The sequence below is a fragment of the Podarcis vaucheri genome (genome assembly GCF_965113315.1).
Source record: "Podarcis vaucheri genome assembly, chromosome: 13".
Lineage (NCBI taxonomy): Eukaryota > Metazoa > Chordata > Lepidosauria > Squamata > Lacertidae > Podarcis > Podarcis vaucheri.
The window spans coordinates 47,431,389-47,452,213 of NC_138751.1; the positions used below are offsets into that span (position 1 = coordinate 47,431,389).

General features: G+C 44.8%; 1 protein-coding gene across 1 annotated transcript in view; it reads left to right on the forward strand.

The window, feature by feature from the left end:
* Positions 1 to 20,825, forward strand: part of BRCA1 (BRCA1 DNA repair associated) — a 55,090-nt gene that overhangs the window by 25,812 nt on the left and 8,453 nt on the right. Inside the window, exons 11-17 of the mRNA XM_082194672.1 lie at positions 947 to 1,035; positions 3,683 to 3,842; positions 11,435 to 11,766; positions 15,261 to 15,348; positions 17,372 to 17,449; positions 18,645 to 18,685; positions 20,460 to 20,543. Of these exons, the coding sequence (XP_082050798.1) occupies positions 947 to 1,035; positions 3,683 to 3,842; positions 11,435 to 11,766; positions 15,261 to 15,348; positions 17,372 to 17,449; positions 18,645 to 18,685; positions 20,460 to 20,543 (872 nt within the window). The remainder of the gene's footprint in view (positions 1 to 946; positions 1,036 to 3,682; positions 3,843 to 11,434; positions 11,767 to 15,260; positions 15,349 to 17,371; positions 17,450 to 18,644; positions 18,686 to 20,459; positions 20,544 to 20,825) is intronic.

Consider the following 20,825-nt stretch of genomic DNA (forward strand, 5'->3'; position numbering starts at 1 on the left):
TTTATGCTATTTTAAATCTCCTACCTTCATGTTGAATCCTCACCCTTTTCCCCTCTTATTAGTACTGTTTTATGAGTTAGCTTGTGTCTGCAAGCCATAGGCCCATATATAGAAACAGCTAAGGAGGCGATGGTAACTCTTTTGGTATATCCAGTTTAAGGAAGAATCCTGTTTCACTTGGAAGTCTTCATACTGCATTTTAAATGCTAAGTGAAATGGAGGTTCTTGTTTTCTCCCCCTGTAAGTGTGTTTACATTACACTATTGCCCCTCTCCTGGGTTTTCTGAATACAGAGAGGAGATGCACATACCAGACATTTTTAATATTCACTACAGCAGTCACCAGTGTGCCTATAGTGCTGAATAAAGTATAAATTGGCCCTTAGACCTTTTACAACAGGGATGGGTAAGATGGGGAACCTCTGACCTGCAGGTGATACTCGTCTATTCAGCCTGTACTTATCATCCTGCTCTCCTGTATTACATTGTTTTTTAAAAAAATCTTCCATTGGTGCCAATAGAATATTTTTTAAAAGCTTAATTGTTGCATCGAGGAAGTGGCGAGCAATTTTCAGTGGTGGTTGAAGCTGCTGAGGTAAGGGTTAACCTCCATGTACTGTTCATATATATATTCAGTGTTCTCAGTGTCTAACATTGAATAATCCCGAGTGCATAAACATTTGTCCCTGGCACCTAGGAATTTGAAATTTTTCTCCAGCCCTGTCACTGTATCTTAACTTCATACTTTGAGCCCAGGCTGTGATTTTGTAGGAAGCTTTCCTAACCTCCGTTCCTTCTTGTTCTTTCAGCCAAAGCTCCCCTCTTCCTTTCTGGGGGTGGTATGTTGGGCACATCTTTGTATCAATAAATAAGAAGCCTTGCCTGGGAATTATCTCTGTATGCTCTCCAATATTTTGTATGAGAAACAGGGTTCTTGTCTTTTGAAGGTGAAGAGACCTTGGACTATGACAGTGAAGCTAGCTGCTTGGGGGATTCATCAGGCCTATCTTCCCAGAGTGAGATTCTCACCACACAGGTATGAAATGGCACAGTTTCAGGCATGGCTGTGAAGGACTAATGCAGACAAGCTGCAGCAATGGAGGATAAGATCTTGGGAGGAGAGAAGTTTTGGAAAGTTAGTGGTACACAGGAACCACATGTCCTACTGGGAAGATGGTTGAACCTTTGTCACTGGAGGCCTTTGAGAGCTGCTTGGACCAGCATGGATTAACGAGCTAGAATCAATCCATGTTAGTTATTGTTTGTTTCATAACTCATTCTTCCTCCCAGTGGAGCCATAGGTGGCAAGCACATCCACTTTTTTTTTTTTAAAAAAAAAGCATTCTAAAACAGTTTAAAGCATTTTACTTTACCATTAGTAACATTATTTCTTCCAATGATCTTTGGGTTGCCAGGAATAGTATTTTTCCAGCCACCAAATACATGGTGGATAGGAATGTTTTCAAAGTTAATAATGTTGGAGGTGGGTGCTCCTCACCAGGGTAGGCATTCCACAAATGGGGAATTGCTACTGAAAAGGCCCTGTCATAGGTCAGTTTCTAGTAGCGGCACCACCAACAAGGCCTTATCTGCTGATTGTAGGGCCTGAGTTGGTTTATATGGGGGGAGGTGCTCTTTGGGGTACTTGGGCCCCAAGCCATTTCGGGCTTCATAAGCTACTACTAACACATTGAATTGGGCCTTGTAGCTCACTTGCAGCCAGTGCTGTGCTTAGCAACCACATTCTGCATTGGCAGCAGCCTCTGGATCATCTTCAAGGGCAGCTCACCTTTCAAAATCCCTAGTGCTGCTGTGGGAGGCACCAGAAAGAACTTCCTTGTGGCACTTTGCTCAGCAGCAGGTGCTTGGGAACCCTGCTGGCTTCCTTCTCTCATGTGGTGGGCAGAAGAGGGGGATGAATCTCCTTCCTCTCCTTCACTGGGCATTAAGCTTTGTCCCACTCCTACTCCTGCAGAAGGGAAGAATGACGTCAGTGATAGTTGCTACTGCTGGGGGGGGGCAGGGGGTGTTGCTAGCAAAAAGCCTGCAATAAAGTTCTTTTACAGAAATATTTCGATAAGATTTCTGCTACCAGCTCCCATGCAGCTGCTGCAGTTGTAATGTATACTTCTGCATGCATTCAGCAAGCTGACTTATGTACAAAAGAGAAATTTCCCAGTGCTGCAAACCTTTCTCCTTCAGCTGAGGAGGGTATCCTTGTGTGGCTTACTGCTCCTGCTAACTCTAGTCAAGGTTTTCGTTCTCATTAAGTTTGCCTGCTCTTCTCAAGTAGAAGGAACTCCTCCTAGTCCTAAAACTTCCTGCTCTGGTACAACAAGTCTTCATTAAAGCTCTATTCCTATTCTGTTTTTTACCTTAAGCTTCTGAAGGTTCTCTTCTCCCCCCCCCCCCACCATGCTTTCTGAATTATAATGGTGCAAAAGAAAGTCAGAACATCATAAAACTGGCTGTGCTCCATGCTGCCATTTGTGGATCTTTGGGAAGCAGCTAGAATGTGGTTTGAGTCACAAGAAGGGTGCCTCCTCCAGCCACCACAGGTTCAATGGGAAAAGTCCACTGTGGAGGGGAGGTCTTTATTATAATGAAACAGACATACAAGGGAATTATTTTGGCTGGCATCAAACCAGCTTTGGTGAAGGACATGAAAGGGAGGAGCACAAGAACATTGAGAACAAGGTAGCCAATATGATGCCCTCCAAATGTTGGACTCCCAAATCCTATCTGTTTGCTAGGATGGCAATGATCTGGAAGTTGGGAGTCCAGCAATATCTAGAAAATGACAGCCAAACTTTTCATATCAAGTGGGCCACAAGAGTACTTTGACACGAAACCTATATGGGGGTGGGGAGAAGAGGCCAAAATTTGATACACACATTCCCCCAGTACCTTTGCGCTGCCTTCCAGAAACCGGGTAAGTGAGGTGCTGGGCTTTGGGAAGGAAGTATGAGGCTCTGACAGGGTCCTAGAGCCCTCCCACCTCCTTCCCAAAGCTGGGAAAATGCTAACTGGGCTTTGGGAAGGAGGCGGGAGGACTCTAGGACCCTGTCTGAGCCCTCATGCCTCCTTCCCAAAGCCCAGCACCTTGCTTAACCGGGAGGCATCCAGTGTTGCTGAGGGCAAAAAAGGCATCGAGGGCCGCATGTGATCCTCAGGCAACACATTGGAGTGCCCTGATCTAGAAGGCACCACATGGGCTCCTTCATGGAAGGAGAAAATAATGTTGCTCTTACCATGATATGTTCATTCTCTTTAGCGCAGGCATAGGCAAACTCGGCCCTCCAGATGTTTTGGGGCTACAATTCCCATCATCCCTGACCACTGGTCCTGTTAGCTAGGGATGATGGGAGTTGTAGCCCCAAAACATCTGGAGGGCCGAATTTGCCTGTGCCTGCTTTAGCGGGTATCGGTATCCTACTTACCCAGGTATGGTTGTTTCACTGCTTGTGGTCAGGCTGGGAGAGACTCCCAGGGCTTTCAGTCAGCATAATTTGAGTACTGAGGGTGTCCTTTTCTCTTCTGTTCCCCATCGAACTCAGTGCCCTTGCTTATACCTCTGTATTGTACCACAACGTTGCCTTAGATGGCATGCAAGGATACTCTCTGTTCACTGAAAAGAGATAACTTATCATGGGCAAATCTGTTCTGTTCTGTCTCGTTTGCAGCAAAAAAATGCCATGCAAAACAGCTTAAAGAAACTCCAGCAGAAGATGGCTATTCTTGAAGCAGTTCTCAAACAGGGAAGCCAGAGTGCTGTCCGTGAAGGATCACTGCTTCCTGGTGAGGAAGGTGATTTCACTGGAGGACAGACAAAATCAGCAATGGGTGAGCAATGCAGTCCCTTCTATTTTTCCTCAGGAAGATTGCCTGGGTATTAAGAATGCTTTCCTACTTCTTTTCAAACACCTTGAAATAGACCTGTGTCTTATTTTCCATTTTCACATATTGCATTATGATTTTCATTGTAAAAGTCATAAGCTACTGACACAAAGAGATGCTGAACCTAAGTTAATTACTCTTGTCAGCAGCTGACTTTGCTAACAAGCTACTTTGAATAGGAGATAACATTGAACCACCAGTGTGTTGTCCGAGTGCACAACAAAACAATCTCTGCTTCTCCTCCCCTCCCCTGCACTCCCTCCCCTGAATTTGTTCTGGGAATGCAGAGCAGATTTGGGGCAGCATAGGGGAGGAGAGGGAACTAATCACATTGTTCTAGCAATGTGCAACTATTTGGTTTAGTGCCATTCTTATGACAGATACCTCTGCATGAAGTACTGGAACTGGGAGTTCTTCTAGCGCAAGGTGAATTGTGCATCTTCCACCAAGGTAAAGCAGTCCTCCATATATCCAGCTTTTAGTTAAAAAATCAACTCTGTTTTCACAAGATTCAGGAACCCATCCTACCTTCTTTCTTCCTATTCTCATCCAACCATGCCCTTTGAACTGGGCCAGTTTGCACTGGTCACTGCCAGACCTTCAAGTTTTGTATTGTCAGAACCAAGTCTCTGCATCAACACAGATTCCTCTTTGTATCCCTTCGATAAATTGGGCCTTGAAAGGAGGCTGTCCCTGGCTTCCTCAGTCAAATTGCCCTGGGAATGTTAGTCCTAGTTCAGTCTTCCAGCAACATTCAGATCCCAGAGAGTATCCTGGCTGACTCTTGTCGGCAGTGCTGCCTTCCTACATGGTTGCTTTCTGAGAGAGAGCATTGCTGGAGGAGATATGCCTGGTCATTGGTGCATTCCTTTGCAGTTCCAAGTTTGCAGCAAGACCTATGGTTGACTCTAATGCGATCAGTTCCATTTGTCACATGGTTCTGCTTCCTGCCACCTTTCCTAGGCTCAAACATCCCCTCTTCCCAACCCCCAAAGAGGAGTGGTACAAGCCTGACACGCAACAAACATGAATCTATGGTAGTCAAACAGTTTAACAGCCTATTAGCTATCCAACCCATTAGCTTTCCACAACAAGCAGGAAAGTTTCCAAAGCTAACATAGGTACGTGGAGTAAACCCTGTATCTCTAGCCTACAATGTACAGCACATGGCCCCTCAGTGGTCACAGTTCATTCCACAATAGTGATGCGACTTCAGCATTCAGCACAAATGCTCCGTTGGAAGAGTTTTAGCAGGGCCACCAGGACCTCGGCCTCTTATTTTATTAAGCATTACCAGTTCAACATACTTGCTTCTGCTGATGTGGCTTTTGTAAGAATGGTGTCCCTACAGACCCTTTGCCCTTAGACCCTGAGTAGTGAGGGGAAAGACCAGGATGTTGGTACAACAGTTGAACATTCCAGTTTAGGTATCTTCCTCCACTAATAGAGAACGGAGCGCTGAACTTACCATGGATATTTCTTCTCATCAGTACATGGAAGGATATCCAGTCGTACTCAGGCTCACCTTCAAGTTCCCTTGCTGGTCATAGTGTAGATGAGGGATGATGCCTTTGGCTTCCAAGGCATACAGTTCAGCTTGGTTTGAGTCTGGGGGTCCTTATCTCTCCTTTCCTCCTCTTTCTTACCCCCTTTTTTCTACTACTGTAGTGTTTTTACAGTTATGGTGGTTGTTAATGTATTGGCTGTACCATGTCCTGAAACTGGGTTGGGGGTTCTTGTCTTAGCAGAAAGGACAGCACCAAGATTTTCTTAGTTCTTCCTTTGGAATGAGTAAGAGGAGTAATCTCCATTCACAGTTAAGATGAGAAGGAACCTTCTCAGCAAGTCCAGTGTTGTTTGCCCTCTTCTGATCTGTTTATCCTTGCTCTTTAATTCCAGAAACAAATGTTTCTTCTGCCTGTTAAAGCACCACGCTATAGTTTCTGCTGATGATGCAATACAGAGTTAATTTTGCATTTTTACAGAGGAGTTTATGCATCAGTTTGAGCTCTGTTGCCATGGCATTGGTTTTAAAATGCATTCCCATCCCCATATTGTTGTGACAGTGTATCACATTAGCTTGTTTTCTTTAGCTAGATAAAGCCCAGAAGCTACCTTGGCTTTGCAGGGGATGCCCTTCTTTTGGAATTGTGACCTGGTGTACTGATAAAATTTGTAATAGAAATGCTACTCCAAGAAAGTGTACACATTCATTCAGGGCTTTTATTTGCTACTCACTCAAATTGTTCCTCTGGGCAAGGAAGGCCAGTTTAATTGCTGCATCAACAACACAGCCGGGTCTTAGACTAACTTCATAACCTTTTGCTGTTGCAGGGTCCCAGGTGCTTAATCTTTTGACACCCTATGGAGGCAAACAAGGGCTGCGGCTAGTAGGCATCATTGCCTTCTGCAGAAGGGTGGGCAAGCGAAACAGAGCAATGCTAATCTCCACCAGGCTTCAGGTCAAAGGTTCTCTTGGGAAGTCTGTGGGGGAGCCGTCTATAAAATACCAGCAGTAGAAAGTAAAACAGCTACTTCCAAGTGGAAGAATGAGGCCCATGCCAAATGAGCAAGATGACCCAGAATTTTAAGGCAGCTGAAACGTTTTTAAAAGTTCAGAGTAACTGTCACCTTAATGAGCTGACTGCCAAAGGGTATTGCGATCTGCATTCAGTGGCAGTGATTCTGTAGAGTATGCTCATCTTTGCACGTCTGATCTATTTGCATTTTTCAATCCCCTATTTGCAAATATGGGACGTGGGTGGCGCTGTGGGTTAAGCCACAGAGTCTAGGGCTTGCCGATCAGAAGGTCGGCAGTTCAAATCCTCGCGACGGGGTGAGCTCCCGTTGCTCAGTCCCTGCTCCTGCCAACTTAGCAGTTCGAAAGCACATCAAAGTGCAAGTAGATAAATGGGTACCGCTCTGGCGGTAAGGTAAACGGCATTTCCGTGCGCTGCTCTGGTTCGCCAGAAGTGGCTTAGTCATGCTGGTCACATGACCCGGAAGCTGTATGCTGGCTCCCTCAGCCAATAAAGCGAGATGAGCGCTGCAACCCCAGAGTCGGTCACGACTGGACCTAATGGTCAGGGGTCCCTTTACCTTTTTATTTGCAAATATGGCTCCTTCACACTTGGTTATATGGCTGTAACAATTGGGAGCGGACAGCAGTGATTGCTGAGTTCACTGTAAGTTGACTTCTCAAAATTCCTTAAGGTTTTGCCTCTTTCGGTTCCACCCACACGCATAATAACCAATGAAGACTCAAATCAGGACAAAGATTCAAAACTTGTCATTGCTTTGCTTTGAAAGAGCATCACACAACAAGAAGCTAACATTGGGGTTGTAGTGGATAGCTTGATGAAGATGTCAATCCAGTGTACAGCAGCTGTGGAAAAAGCAAACTCCATCCTAGGAAGCATTACGAAAGGAATTGGAAATAAAATGCCAACATCGTAATGCTGTTATACAAATTTGTGGTGTAACCGCATTTGGAGTATTGTGCACAATTCTGGTTGCCTCACATCAAAAAGGATATTAAAGAGTTGGAAAGGGTTCAGAAAAGGGCAAGCAAAGTGATCAGGCGGATGGAGTGACCCCCCCCATAAAGAAAAGTGGCAGTATTTGGGACTTTTTAATTCAGAGAAAAGGCCTGAAAGAGGTGACATGATTGGGTTTTACAAAATTAAGTACAGCATGGAGAAAGTGGAAGTTTTTCTGCCTCTGTCATAACACTAGAACTTGTGGACATTCAGTGAAGCGGAACATGGGAAGATTCAGGATAGTTAAAATAAAGTACTTTTTCACACAACATATAGTTAAACTATGAAACTCACACAGATGGCAGTAAAGGCCACCAACGTGGATGGCTTTAAAAGCAGATTGGACAAATTCATGAAGGAAATTGGGAGTAGGGTGGGCTTTTCCTATTACTACAATAAGGGAGAAAGTTGATTAATTAACTCCCCACCTACCCCCAGACATTCAACTAACTCAGGCTTGTAAATGTTAATTTGCCTTCTCACTTAATGGCAAATAAGAATATTTTCCAGCTGACCGGACATGGCTGTTTCTGTAAACTGGAGGAGCTGTTCCTTTATCTAATTCATGCTCTTGATATGCAACAGGTGATTTTGTTACGTGTGACCAGTCATGCTAGTGAAAGTTTTTGTGGGCTGGCAGATTTTGTAGATTCATCTGCAAGGCTATCTAGAACTGTCTTGAAGACAGTTCAAGGTCTGTGCTCCCCACGGCTGTTTGCACAGCTGTCAACTTTTCCCTTTTCTTGCGAGGAATCCTATTCGGAATAAGGGATTTTCCCTTTTAAAAAAAGGGACAGCTTTTGAGTGTGAAGGACAGCTATGAGTTTGTAGGAGCAATTTGTGGGATTTACTTTTCAACCTTTGACACAATTGGTGGTGTTCAACTTTTATTCAGAGTAGTTAATGGACCTCACTTAATCCTATTCATTAATTTCAGTGGATGTATGGGTTGTTAGGCGAGGGTAGTACCTCTGGTGAGGAACACATCATGCTCCTCCTGGGGCACTTTGTCCACCTTTGGTCCCCACCCTGCACTCAGCTCTCCCCTGTGGCTCCTAGAAGCTGTCAACAAACAACAGTGGCCACCCTCCAGGAAACTTCTTCGACTGGCCGACTAAACCAGGTGAGGGTCTCAAACCCTGGGTAAGTTAGGTACTTCCCCTGCATGCAAAGACAGTCTCTGGTGGATTGAGCAGTCGAAGCCAATAGTGGGTCCAGTGGTCAGGAAGGTGATTTTTGCACATGCTATAGAGGGAAGCGAGGGGCTCAGCCTGGGAAGGTAGCCCATCTAGGAGAAGGAAAACTCTGATCCGAAACCTCTGATGTCCTGTGGGGTATCCTTGGGAGAAGAAAACGCTAAGGAGTAAAACCCGTAACACGGTTGGTGCCTTGTACCTTGTACTTGGTGCCTCCTTCAGCAACCCCTGCATCCAAGCTGTGCCAAATGTATTGCTCTACTTTCCTTTGGACCACATCAGTGAGGCTGAGAGGAGGGACGTTGTCTGGCCAGCCAAAGGACCTTTATACACACCACCCAGGCTTAGCCAAACTAATGAAGAGGTTTGGTTTCACCCCCGGAGGCATACTCCATTTTCTCTCGAGACAGATGGATGCCAAAAAACCCCAACAACAACAACAACTCTGAGTAAAACTGAACTGAATACCATCCAGTATCTTTAACATAAATCGCAAAAGTGATTATTAACTTCTAGAATGGCAGTCATGAGTCTGCTGTGCTTTTCTAGTTTATTTTCATCCCAATCCCCCAGTGATTCTAGGGACAGTCTTTCTGGGTTTAGAAGCCCACTGCGTTTAGACATAAACAGAACCTTATCTAGTGTGAGAATAATATGCTGTTCCTGATGGAACTGGTTTGCAGGCGAATGTTTTTGCAGCAATTTCAAATCCAATCAAAGCCAAATCCTTAGATAGCTATAAATAGCACGTTTGAGTTTTAAGTCGGTGAAATCGATTAATTAGCTTCCTCTGGGCTCGGAAACAGACTGAAGACAACTTAATTAACAGAGCCCTTGTTTGGGCTTTCAGGCCAGTATAAAGTATTTTGGGGCGCCTCATAAAAGCTTCAACCTGATTACATTTATTGATGGCTTGATTACAAATTACAGCGTCTCTCCTGGCTATTAAAAAAAAAACCTTTTGCCTCTTTCTAATCACTTTCTGGGGAGAAGAGATATATTAAAGCTCTTTTGAGACATCATAAATAAGAAGCTTTTAAAAAAAAAGTAGTGAAGAGAATGTTGCCTCAGGCCTGTTCTGCTCTTTCCATGTTTCTTCTGCTGTTTTATCATTAGTTCCACCAAACGCATCACTTGACACCTTGTGTTTTTTCCAACGTGATTGAATATTCAAAGTATAATTTGAGTATTGAGTCGGTAGTGTATTATATACTGATGCAGGACTGTGAGTGTTTTATAGACCGTTAAAGATGCAGCTACTCTCCAGAGTCAGGAACTAATACGGTTCTACATTTTATGATGAATATTTCAGAATAAATCAGCAAAATACTAAAGCTGCTTTAGAGACTGACGTCACTTCAAGTTACTGGCTGAGAACTGTGTCACTAACATCCCCCCCCCCCAAACCTGGAGGGTTGAGGCATTGATCTAGAATTTAGACCAACTCACCTAAAAACAGAGTATCCTATACCAGTGTTTTCCAACCACTGTTCGGCGGCACACTAGTGCGCCGCGAGATGTTGCCTGGTGTGCCGTGGGAAAAATTGAAAAATTCGAAAGATATATACATTTTTTTAAAAGTCAAATTTTCACCCACTAGGCGGGCGCCGGACTGTGTCCACCCTATTTTCCATCCATCCTGGGTGGGGATCAGATCGGATGGGATCGGATGAGAGCGGACAGGCAGTCCGCTCTCATCCGATTCCCCATAGAGAGCAGCGGGGCTCTGACATCTCCCTCTCTGCACACTGTGGTGGTGTGCCTCGTGATTTTTTTCATGAAACAAGTGTGCCTTTGCCCAAAAAAGGTCGAAAAACACTGTCCTATACTAAGTCTATCTCTTATTCACCCTTATACACTTCAGAAATAGCTGTGGGAGAGTTTCTCTGTAAAAGTTCCAAAGATCTCAGAAGCCTATTCCTCAATAACCCAGAGCAAGGCTTTCTTTTAGTGTGGCTGCCCCTGTTTCTGTGTAATATATTTTATAATATATTTCCTGTTGGGATCCAGCAGATGCCCACTATCTGCATTTTCCGACAGGCTTTGCTGGCTGGATAAATGGGTTTTTACCAGGGGTATCTACTTTGTATGGTTTCACTTTTGTTGTTAATGTATTTGTTCGTTTCTCTGTGTTTAACTTTCTTCTTTATTCTCAATGTTCATCACCTTGGGAGTGGTTGTCTATAAGGCAATTAAGAAATCAGTGATAATGATAGGTATATAATAGGGTTAAAAACATGTCCATCAGTGACAGACATGTGCAGGCTCTCTTCCACCCACTCAGCCTTCTGCAGAGCTGCCAAGAATGTTCACAAACATTTTAACTTCTCAAGGGTGAAACCACCAGGAATAGAATGTAGAGAATATATTGCTGTTCCTTAAATTGCATTTAAGAACGTTTATTTTCTGAGCTTTTTCTCTAAAGCTTCTTATGTTTCTGTAAGATAATGTTGAGGTCTGCATACTATTTCTGATGACCATATAATAAAGCTTTGCTTGCAGCTCCTCTATAATGCTTGGTATATTTGTGTTTCTTAAAATAAAATGCAGGCACTTATACTCTTAAAATTTCATAAATACCTAGACAATACAAACTGTCAGCTAATACTGTATGATAATATTTCATATTCTGAAAGCTTTGCAGTAAATTTAGGTATGATAAGAAAGGAAGTGTACTTCTGGCATCCATGGAACCTTGGAAGTATGTTAGGCTGATAATGACTGGTCTAAATGATGGATCTTTAATCCATTCCAAATATGGAAGGAAATGCTTTTCTAATGGGTATATTTTCTTCTTTTTCAGGAAGCAAAGCAGATTTGAGTTCTGAAAGTAAACAAAGCCTCCAAGGTGCCTTTTCTACCCCTGTGAGAAACATGCAAGGGACTCCAGGGTCCTCAACGTCTAAAGAGCAGATTTCCAGCCCTTTGGCCACAGAGACAGCAATGGGGCCTCCTGCTGCCACACATGTTGCAGGAAGACAAAGCGCATTGAGGCATAGTGCACAAGGAAGTCCAGTCTGCCCCTTGTCACGAATCACACATTGCAGCACAAGCAAAGGGAATTCAGAGAGGCCATTTGTGACAAGCAAGAAGAATATGTCTCTGGTGGCCTCGGGTCTGAACCAGGGCGAGTTGGTAAGCACTCCTTCAGTGGTAAAATCAGTATGATTCATATTACAGAGCAAGGCTCAGAGGCTGCAATTCAAATCCTGATCTTTCTCAGTTTCCATCTAAGAAACTACTCAAAACCATGGGATTTATATCTAGGATCTGTTGCTGAGAGACCATGCAGCCTGCTTTGAGAAATACTATTGACAAACTCTCAGTCCATTCTTATTTTGTAGCAGGTCTGTAAAAAAATTGATAGTTAAAGAAGCCATAATCAAAATATTTCTTAGCCAGCTTTGGCAGTACAGAAAAATTATGTAAAACTTTTAGACTCCAATCTAAAATTGCTGTAGTAAACAGGGCTTTTGGGTTTTCTTTCCTTGTTTTAGGGAAGGGAATTGCCACTACTTCTACTATGAAAGAGTAGCTTAATACTTTTTATTAGGTCCAACAGAAGTGGCCTACCTGGGTAATGAGAGTGGTAAACTTATGGGAGAGTGTCATTTCCAAGAACCAACTACTGAAAGAGACATTAGTGAGACCTTTATTTTTTAAAGTGCTTAATCTCACTTTATTCGATAATTTCTGGCCAGTCTCTAATGTTCCATTCTTCAGCAGCATTCTTGAGTACACAGTAGAATCTCAACTTCAGCTTTCCCAGACAGTATGGCCCTCCAGATGTTTTGAGGCTACAATTCCCATCATCCCTGACCACTGATCCTGCTAGCTAGGGATCATGGGAGTTGTCCCAAAACATCTGGAGGGCTGAGGTTGAGGAAGCCTGATCTAGATGCATATCATTCTGACATTAGGGTTCCATCTTGTCCCCTATGCTATTTAACATTGACATGAAACTGCTGGATATGTTTTGGAAGTGATGTCACCAATATATGGACGGTACTGAGTAGTCTCTCCCTTTCCATTTCCCCCCTCCCCCATTCCACCACATTCCAGGGGGACTGTTGTAGTTACATACCAGGAATGGGTAGACTGTCTCTCCCCAGGTATTGTTGGACCCCACCCAACAGCCCCATCCATCATGGTCAAGCGTCAGGGATGATGAAAGCTGTTGTCTAACCATACCTGAGGGGTCACAGGTTCCCCAATGCTGTTCTAAACAATGGCCTGTAGTCAGTAATAGGACCGCCTCTCCTGGTATGCCCCGCAGAGGACCTTAAGGTCCATGAATGACCATAGTTTAGAGCAGTGTTTCCCAACCTTTTTTGGGCAAAGGCACACTTGTTTCATGAAAAAAATCTCGAGGCACACCACCATTACAGCCCCGTGACGTCAGCGCGCAGCGTCACGCCGGGAGGGACATGAATTGCTAGCAAATTACATAATCACCTCCTTGAGGGCTGGCTCATCTTCTCCGAAGGCAGAACCCCATTAATTAACAGCACAGACTCACACCATAGCCAAGACGAGGGGGGGAAACCTCAGTCATGCACAGTCATGCACATGTGGGGGCTAAATGAGGACGAAGAGGCAGAGAGCAGGGTTCAAATCACCCCACCTGGCCAGAACAATCCCTGGGTGCTCCCTTGGGCCACTCGCCTGACCCACCTCGCAGGGCTGTTGTTGCGAGGATAACACGGGGAGAACCACGCGCGCCCCCGGGAGCTCCTTGGAGGAGAAAGTGGGCGATGAATGCAATGCACGAAATATATGAGAGGCGACCAGGTTTTGCAGGTGAGGGGCCCCCGCCAGCCTCCGCTTCCAACACCCGGCGCAACGACGCCAAAGTTTCCCCCGGGCTCGGCTCGGGGAGCAGTGCTGCTCCCCCCTGGCTCCCCTTCGCCCTCCCGGCTCTCTCTGCCGCCCACTGGGGACCCCCCTCACCTGCCAAGTCCGGAGCGCCGGTGGAAGTTGCATGCATGCATGCAGGGCGCCGCGTTGCCATTGCATTGCACTGCACTCCATGCAACGCCTGCACGCATGCATTGCCTTGCACGCCCGCCAAGGGGTCTCCCCGCGGTCCGATGCGTCCCCTCCGGCACGGATGCAGCATTGCAAAAATAAAAAAAACCCGACGCAGCCCTACCTGGGGGGCAGCCTCCGCCTCCGCCGCTCCGCCTCCGCGGGGATCCCCGGGCTCCATCCTGCCGCCCGATCTCCGCGGGGGCGCAGGCAGGCTGCGCGGGGTCTGCGCGGAAGAGCCCCTGCCTGCCCGGCCGCCGCCACTGCGCTCATTCCATGGCCGGGAGAAGAGCGCTTCAAACAAAACGCCCGGCCCGCCAGGCCACGCTGGGAAATGTAGTTCACGCACCCCGCGCGGGCGCAGAGCCCAAGGGTGAGGGGACTACGGATCCCGGCAGCCCCCGCGCCGGGGACGGAGGGGGAGAGGCCGGGTGCAGGGATGGAGGGACGGGTGGGCGAGCGAGTGAGTGAGTGGCAGCCGCCAAGCCTTGGCCGAGAGCCAGGAAGGGCCTCCCCGGAGGAGGAGGAGGGAGGCGCAGAGCGGGAGGGAGGGAGGGAACCCCAGGGGTCATCTAGTGACGGCGCCCCAATCGAAAATTTGACTTTAAAAAAAAAATCTTTCGAATTTTTTAATTTTTCCCGCGGCACACCAGGCAACATCTCGCGGCACACTAGTGTGCCGCGGAACAGTGGTTGGGAAACACTGGTTTAGAGGTCCCAGGCCCTAAGGAAGTCAGACTATCCTCCGCAAGGGCCTTTTCAGTGATGGCTCTGACCTGGTGGAATGCTCTGTCCCATGAGACTAGGGCCCTTCAGGATTTAACCTCCTTCTGCCGGGCCTGTAAGAGAGAGCTATTCCGACTGGCCTTTAATTTGAATTCAGCCTGATCTTTTATTTCCCTTCTCTTCCCTCCCCCTCCCCTTTTATGAAGATTACCCGCTCTGAGACCCCACAGCTAATTCTCCCCTGGCCTCCTTGCTGGCCCAAGTAGGACTAATTTAGCCAGCTAGCCCTGGTGACTATCTAATGCTTATTAGATTGATTTTTTGAACTTTGAATTTTATTGTTATTCATGTTTTTATACTGTATTTTATGATGCTTCTACAAAAAAGTGTTTTACATTTTTTGTTAGCCGCCCTGAACCCAGTTTTCTGAACCGGGAAGGGCGGGTATAAAAAAAAAAATATTTATCATTTATTTATATGTGAATATGGTTGAGAGAGATACTAATAGAAGCTTAATCCGAACAACAGAGAGGCGACTCTGATCCATAGGACTTCTGATCTGGGAAGAGCAGCTCAATCTCTCATGAACTGGGTAGCACTCTCCTTGAAAAGTCAGGTTTATAGTGTGAGGGTACTTCTGGATCTGGCCATGAACCTGGTTGCCCAAGTAGCAGTCATGGCGCAGAGTCTAGGTAATCTTAGTTTTAATTGTAGTTTTAGTGTGGTTTTAATGTTGTAAGCTACCTTGGACATTGATACGGAAAAGGAGGGTGTACGTTCTTAAAAGTTCTTAGAGGCTCTATTGAGAAGACAGCAATATCTAATGTGTTGATAAAATCAATAATTTCTAACTCCAATATTTGCTTTATTTCTAGCGACTAGTACAGATGTTTGCCAGGAAAAATGAGAGCACTTGGTCTAATAAGATTTCTTATGAAACAACTCATGTAGTAATGAAAACAGGTGAGTTGAGAACCCAGAGGAGAACTTTCCCATCTGCATTTGCCACATAAAGTGGATGAATAGGTAGGTATGCCGTCAAGACTGCCAGAGTTCAATTTAATAATTGCATGAAGAGAACCAACAACTGTTAATTGTGATTGCTTATTGAAACTCACAAGCTCAGAGATGGTTTTTTTCTGATTACCAAATACTGAGCTTCCCAGATACATGTGGCTAGCCACCGTTGAGCACAGAATGCTATATTAGATGCCCCCTGGCCTGAGCTAGCACGGCAATTTTGAGGAAGTGTTGAATGGGGCTTTGAGAGTTCTGAGTCAAAATCCAAACTTGATCTTTGCTGCTATAGTTTTGCTTCCTGTTCCTTGTAGATAGAGAGGACTGCATACTCTTTGCTTTGGTAATTCAGCTTTTTAGGTGGTGGTTATTATTATTATTAAATGCAAGTTTCTATCCCACGTGGCTTGCAGAGATAAACTGCAAACGCAGACAAGTTATAGGAAACTCATGGATAGGAAAATAAGCTGAGCAGCTTTCTAGTAGTATAGTTTCTTGTCTTATCGTGTGGCTAACAAAATACAGTGGTGCCCCGCAAGACGAATGCCTCGCAAGACAGAAAACTTGCTAGGCGAAAGAGTTTTCCGTTTTGAAGGTGCTTCGCAAAACAAATCTCCTATGGGCTTGCTTCGCAAGACAAAAATGTCTTGCGAGTTCCTGCAGGTTTTTTTTCCTCCCCCCCCCTTGCTTAAGCCGCTTATCAGCTGATCCGATCAGCCGCTAAAAGCCGCTAATAGCGCTAATCCGCTAATCCGTCAATGGGCTTGCTTCGCAAGACGAAAAAACCGCTAGACGAAGAGAATCACAGAACGGATTCTTTTCGTCTTGCGAGGCACCACTGTACTTTATGTCTCAAAAACAAACGCGCATGCTGTTTTATTTCTTAATTTTTTCAGATTGCCAAGGCTAGCTTTCCTTGGCACATGATTTGGTTTTGTATCACCACTGAGAAGGTGATAGTAATTCCTGGAAAACAAAAAGAGAGAGAGACTAATGTCCCTCCTCTGCTTTCCAAAAAGCAGTTTAGATCTTGAAAGGTACTATAGCCTGTTTGATGCATCCTGTGAATCTGCACAACATCCTGGCAGGTACCTGGCAGAACTTTCTAAGGGTTTCTTGCCTGTCAGACTACTTGGGCATGATCCAAAGAATTGGGCCCCTGATTACACCTGCCATCTTCCCTCCCTCTGGCACCCCTTCCCCTGTCACTTAGCAATCTTTTGAAGGTACTACTGAGCACGAGGATCTGCTGTTAAAGGAAAAATCATTTTCAAAAATCCCATTGGACCTGCCCCCATGCCCTTGGGGATGCCTAAATAATTTTATTTGTATGCCACTTTTCCTCAAAAGAGATCCTGCTCAAAACAGCTTACAACGAAGAAAACAGGTATGCATTTCAAACAAACACTACAAAAACAGTTTCATGATAACGTAGCAAAACAATAGCAAATATGATAACATGCCAAACAACCCCCCACATTTCAGTACTATAAATAGAACAAGATTACTTAAACAACAAGCAGCATCCAATAGCAAAATTAACAAGGGAGCTTCACGGTTTCACCTTAGTCCTAGAAACACTGCTCCCACAGTGTTGCTCACAGTCCCTCTCTTGCAGAAGCTTCTTACAAGGTTTCCAAAGGCAGGGCCGGGCCTAAGCACTAATTGAGCTCTCTCTGCTTAATCTTCTTTTTTTTAAGAATAATTTTTTATTAACCGACCAATCACATCAAATCAAACCAAATTACACAAATTCCAAATTACACAGCCGAATTTTAAGTTTTCGTTGGGGGTACCCATATTTCAAGTTCCGAAGGGATCCAATCAACTTCTTGCTTCTTACTGCTGTTTTAATGTCCACAAATCTAACCTTATGATGTTCACAGTACTATCCAGTCCTTTCTTGTTGTTTTTCCACATCTCTTGTTGTTATTTTCATATCTTTTTCCTTTCTCTGCTTAATCTTCAGATGAGGATCTGGTTTGCGAGCGGACCCTGAAGTACTTCCTAGGTATTGCTGGACGGAAGTGGGTGGTGAGCTACCATTGTAAGTGTGAACATTCATTGAAATATCTCTGTTCTCTCCCCTCGCACTCTTGCAAAGTTCAACGGCTATCAGTACACTCAGGACAGGGTGTTCCTCAGCCTGGGTACCACCACAGGGAATTTAATGTTTAGGATGCAAAATCAAAACTAGATGAAACATTTGGCGGTCCCACATTTTTGAGGGATTTTAAGCCAACATTGGGAGGCCAAATGGGGGAGCAGCGGCAATCTTTCTCCACACCACAGGAACTGTTTTCCTAATCTAAATTTCTGCCCCCCACCCCAGCCTGCTGTTTGCATGATGCGGCTGAGGGAGGGTGGAAACATACAAGTGCCATAAAGCTTCTAGTATCTTTGCCCCTGTGGCCCTCCAGAAATTGTTGGGTTGCCAACTCCTGTCATCCCTGACCATTGGCCACATCTATGGAGTCCAACAACCACTGGAGGACTGCATGTTTTGAATTTGCCCACATTTTATCTAGCTTGGCCCCAAAACATACGCCACCTTTTCAGTGTTTTTAGTCTGTCTGTCTCTTTATGCAAAGTAAAGTGTAGGCTCTGCATTTCCCACCCCACTTGAATCATCCAAGTGTGGAGTTTGGCACTAGGCAAAGAATTCACCATCCTGTGATTTTTCCACTTTTAGCATATGTGGTCAGTAAATATGGACAGTGGTGAAATCAAGGAGAAATAAGCAAAAGATGCTGTATTTGTGAAGTTAGAGATTCAGTGCACTTCTCCAAAAGAAGGAACCATGGGAAACAAGCAAAGAGATGTAAATTTGATTTAGTTTTGCCTAATTCATACAGGTCATTGAATTCTCACCCCCCCCTGGCACTTTGAATTTCTTTAAAGCATCAACCCACCTAGAGTTGCTCTTGGCAGGGCCAGCCCTTGTTCCCTGGAAATAAGCCATAAACTGTTTCAGTTAGTTCAGCATTTGTATTCGTGAAGGAAATGGATTTGAAATCTCAAAGGAGTGGGGAGGATAAAGTTTCCAGCAGTGTACAGTAATACTGCCAGCAGGCAGTATTATTTAAACATGGGCTTGCTCTTTTGCACCACATTGATGCAGTATTTATTTTCTTTATTTTTGTATCTTGAGGTAAGAACTAAAGATTGTGTGGCAGGTGCTAAAAAGAGCTATTTACTGTATCATTATAATTAATAGTAAGCTTCTGCCTGATCTGTCCTAGGGGTTGTACAGTCACTGAAGGAAAGAAGAGTTCTTAATGAGGTATGTCTGGTGTCTGCTATTTTGCTGTTTTTATATGTGAGCATTTTGCAGAGTACTTAGAATGGGGGAGCAGGAGGAAGGGCCACTACCGAAGGTGGCCTTTTGCTTTCTGTTCACCATATTTTTCGCTTTATAAGACGCACCTATGTTTTGGAGGAGGAAACAAGAAAAACAAATATTCTGAATCCCAGAAGCCAGAACAGCAAGAGGGATCTGGCTTCTGGGATAGCTGCGCGACGCCTCTTCAGGGCAGCGGGATGAAGGCTCCCCCTGCCCGGAAGAGGCTGCGTGCGGCTAAGCCAGAAGCCAGGACAGCAAGAAGGAAGCCTCAATGCAAAGCCTCCTGAGCGAAAAGGCAGAAGCGCTCTCTCTGCGCTCAAGAAGCCAGCGATAGCTGCGCAGCCTGCATTCACTCCATAAGACGCACACACATTTCCCCATACTTTTTAGGAGGGGAAAAGTGTGTCTTATAGAGTGAAAAATACAGTGGTGCCTCGCAAGACGAAATTAATCTGTTCCGCGAGTCTCTTCGTCTTGCGGTTTTTTCGTCTTGCGAAGCACGGCTATTAGCGGCTTAGTGGATTAGCGGCTATTAACGGCTTAGCGGCTTTAAGAAAAAGGAAACAAACTCGCAAAACGTTTCGTCTTGCAGAGCAAGCCCATAGGGAAATTCGTCTTGCGAATCGACTCAAAAAACGCAAAACCCTTTTGCCTAGCGAGTTTTTCGTCTTGCGAGGCATTCGTCTTGCGGGGCACCACTGTAAATGCTGATACTTATAAATAATTCATTGGATGCTTTAGCTGAGATTTCTGCATTGCAGGGGTTGCACTAGATGTCCCTTGGGTCCCTTCCAACTACGATTCTATGGTTCTATGTTGGAAAAGGCATTTCCAACATTATACCTCCAGCACCTGTGTGAATTACACAATGCCTTCCCACAACTTACACAGGGGTTATGTTCCAGGGATTGCGCCTGAATCCAAAATCGTGTACAGGGTTCCAAATTCATTTTTCCCCAGACCCCTGCCTCCTTTCCACCCCTTTTTATTTTTTTGCCGTGCGCGTAAAGCTGAATGCGTACAAGTTACATGGGCTTACTGTACTTGAAACACCAGTTTTTGGTGAATCATTCTCTAATTTGAATCTAAGGAAGCATTCTGTCTAGATTCTAAAGCAATTTACAACTGTTTAGACCTGTGGTTCCCAACATGGGGCGCACGCTCCACAGGAAGGCAATTTGATTTTTAAGGGGGCCAATTCGAGAATGAGTTATTAACAGTTAATGACCTTTTAGGCTTCCTCCATGTGAATAGGAGTTCACTTTTGAATAATAAGAATTATATGTCACGGGGGGTGGGCATCAGGATTTTAGAGATGCTTAGGTGGGGCATGGCCAAAAAAAGGTTGGGAACCACTTGTTTAGACTGTATAGCATGTTCTGAATTTGTTCCATTCCTCTCTAAGCTCTTGAATTTCTACTTTACAAGATTCCAATGAACATTGTAAACAGTTCAGAGTTTAGCTTTCTGTGAAGATCCAGTTATTCATTCCAGTTGTGTCTCCTTTTTAAATGAACTTTTATTTGATTTTAAGTGTGCAATGAGAGCTGTTGTTTCTATAGCCCCCACCCCCCAAAAAACCCCTCTCTTTCTGCCTCGATTTTCACAGAGAGGGTTCCACCTTCTATAGTGCAAGCATTCCTTTCCTTCTAAAGAACTGGCCAAACCAACCAGAGTTTCATTGTCATTTCATTTCATGTGTGTCGTTTTCCAGGAGGACTTTGAAGTTAGAGGAGACATGATCAATGGGAGAAACCATCAAGGACCCAAAAGAGCAAGGGAATGTCCCGTTGGAAAGGTGTGTATCCATTAACCATTATCACTTATACAAGGGAATATGTATCAGGCCTGTACAATTCACAGGAATGTCTTGAGACTGTGCCCCTCTCCAGCACCTCCTAAGGTGGCACCCACTCTTCGGAATATCCTCCCTCTACAGATTAGGCTAGTGCCAACAATTTGTTCTTTCAATTTGTACCTCTTTCAATACTTTTCAAAATTCAACAAGGCTTTTCAGGACAGCGTTGTTGGATCTTGTTCATGCTAGATTTACACGTGGATTTAACATATTGTTTTAACT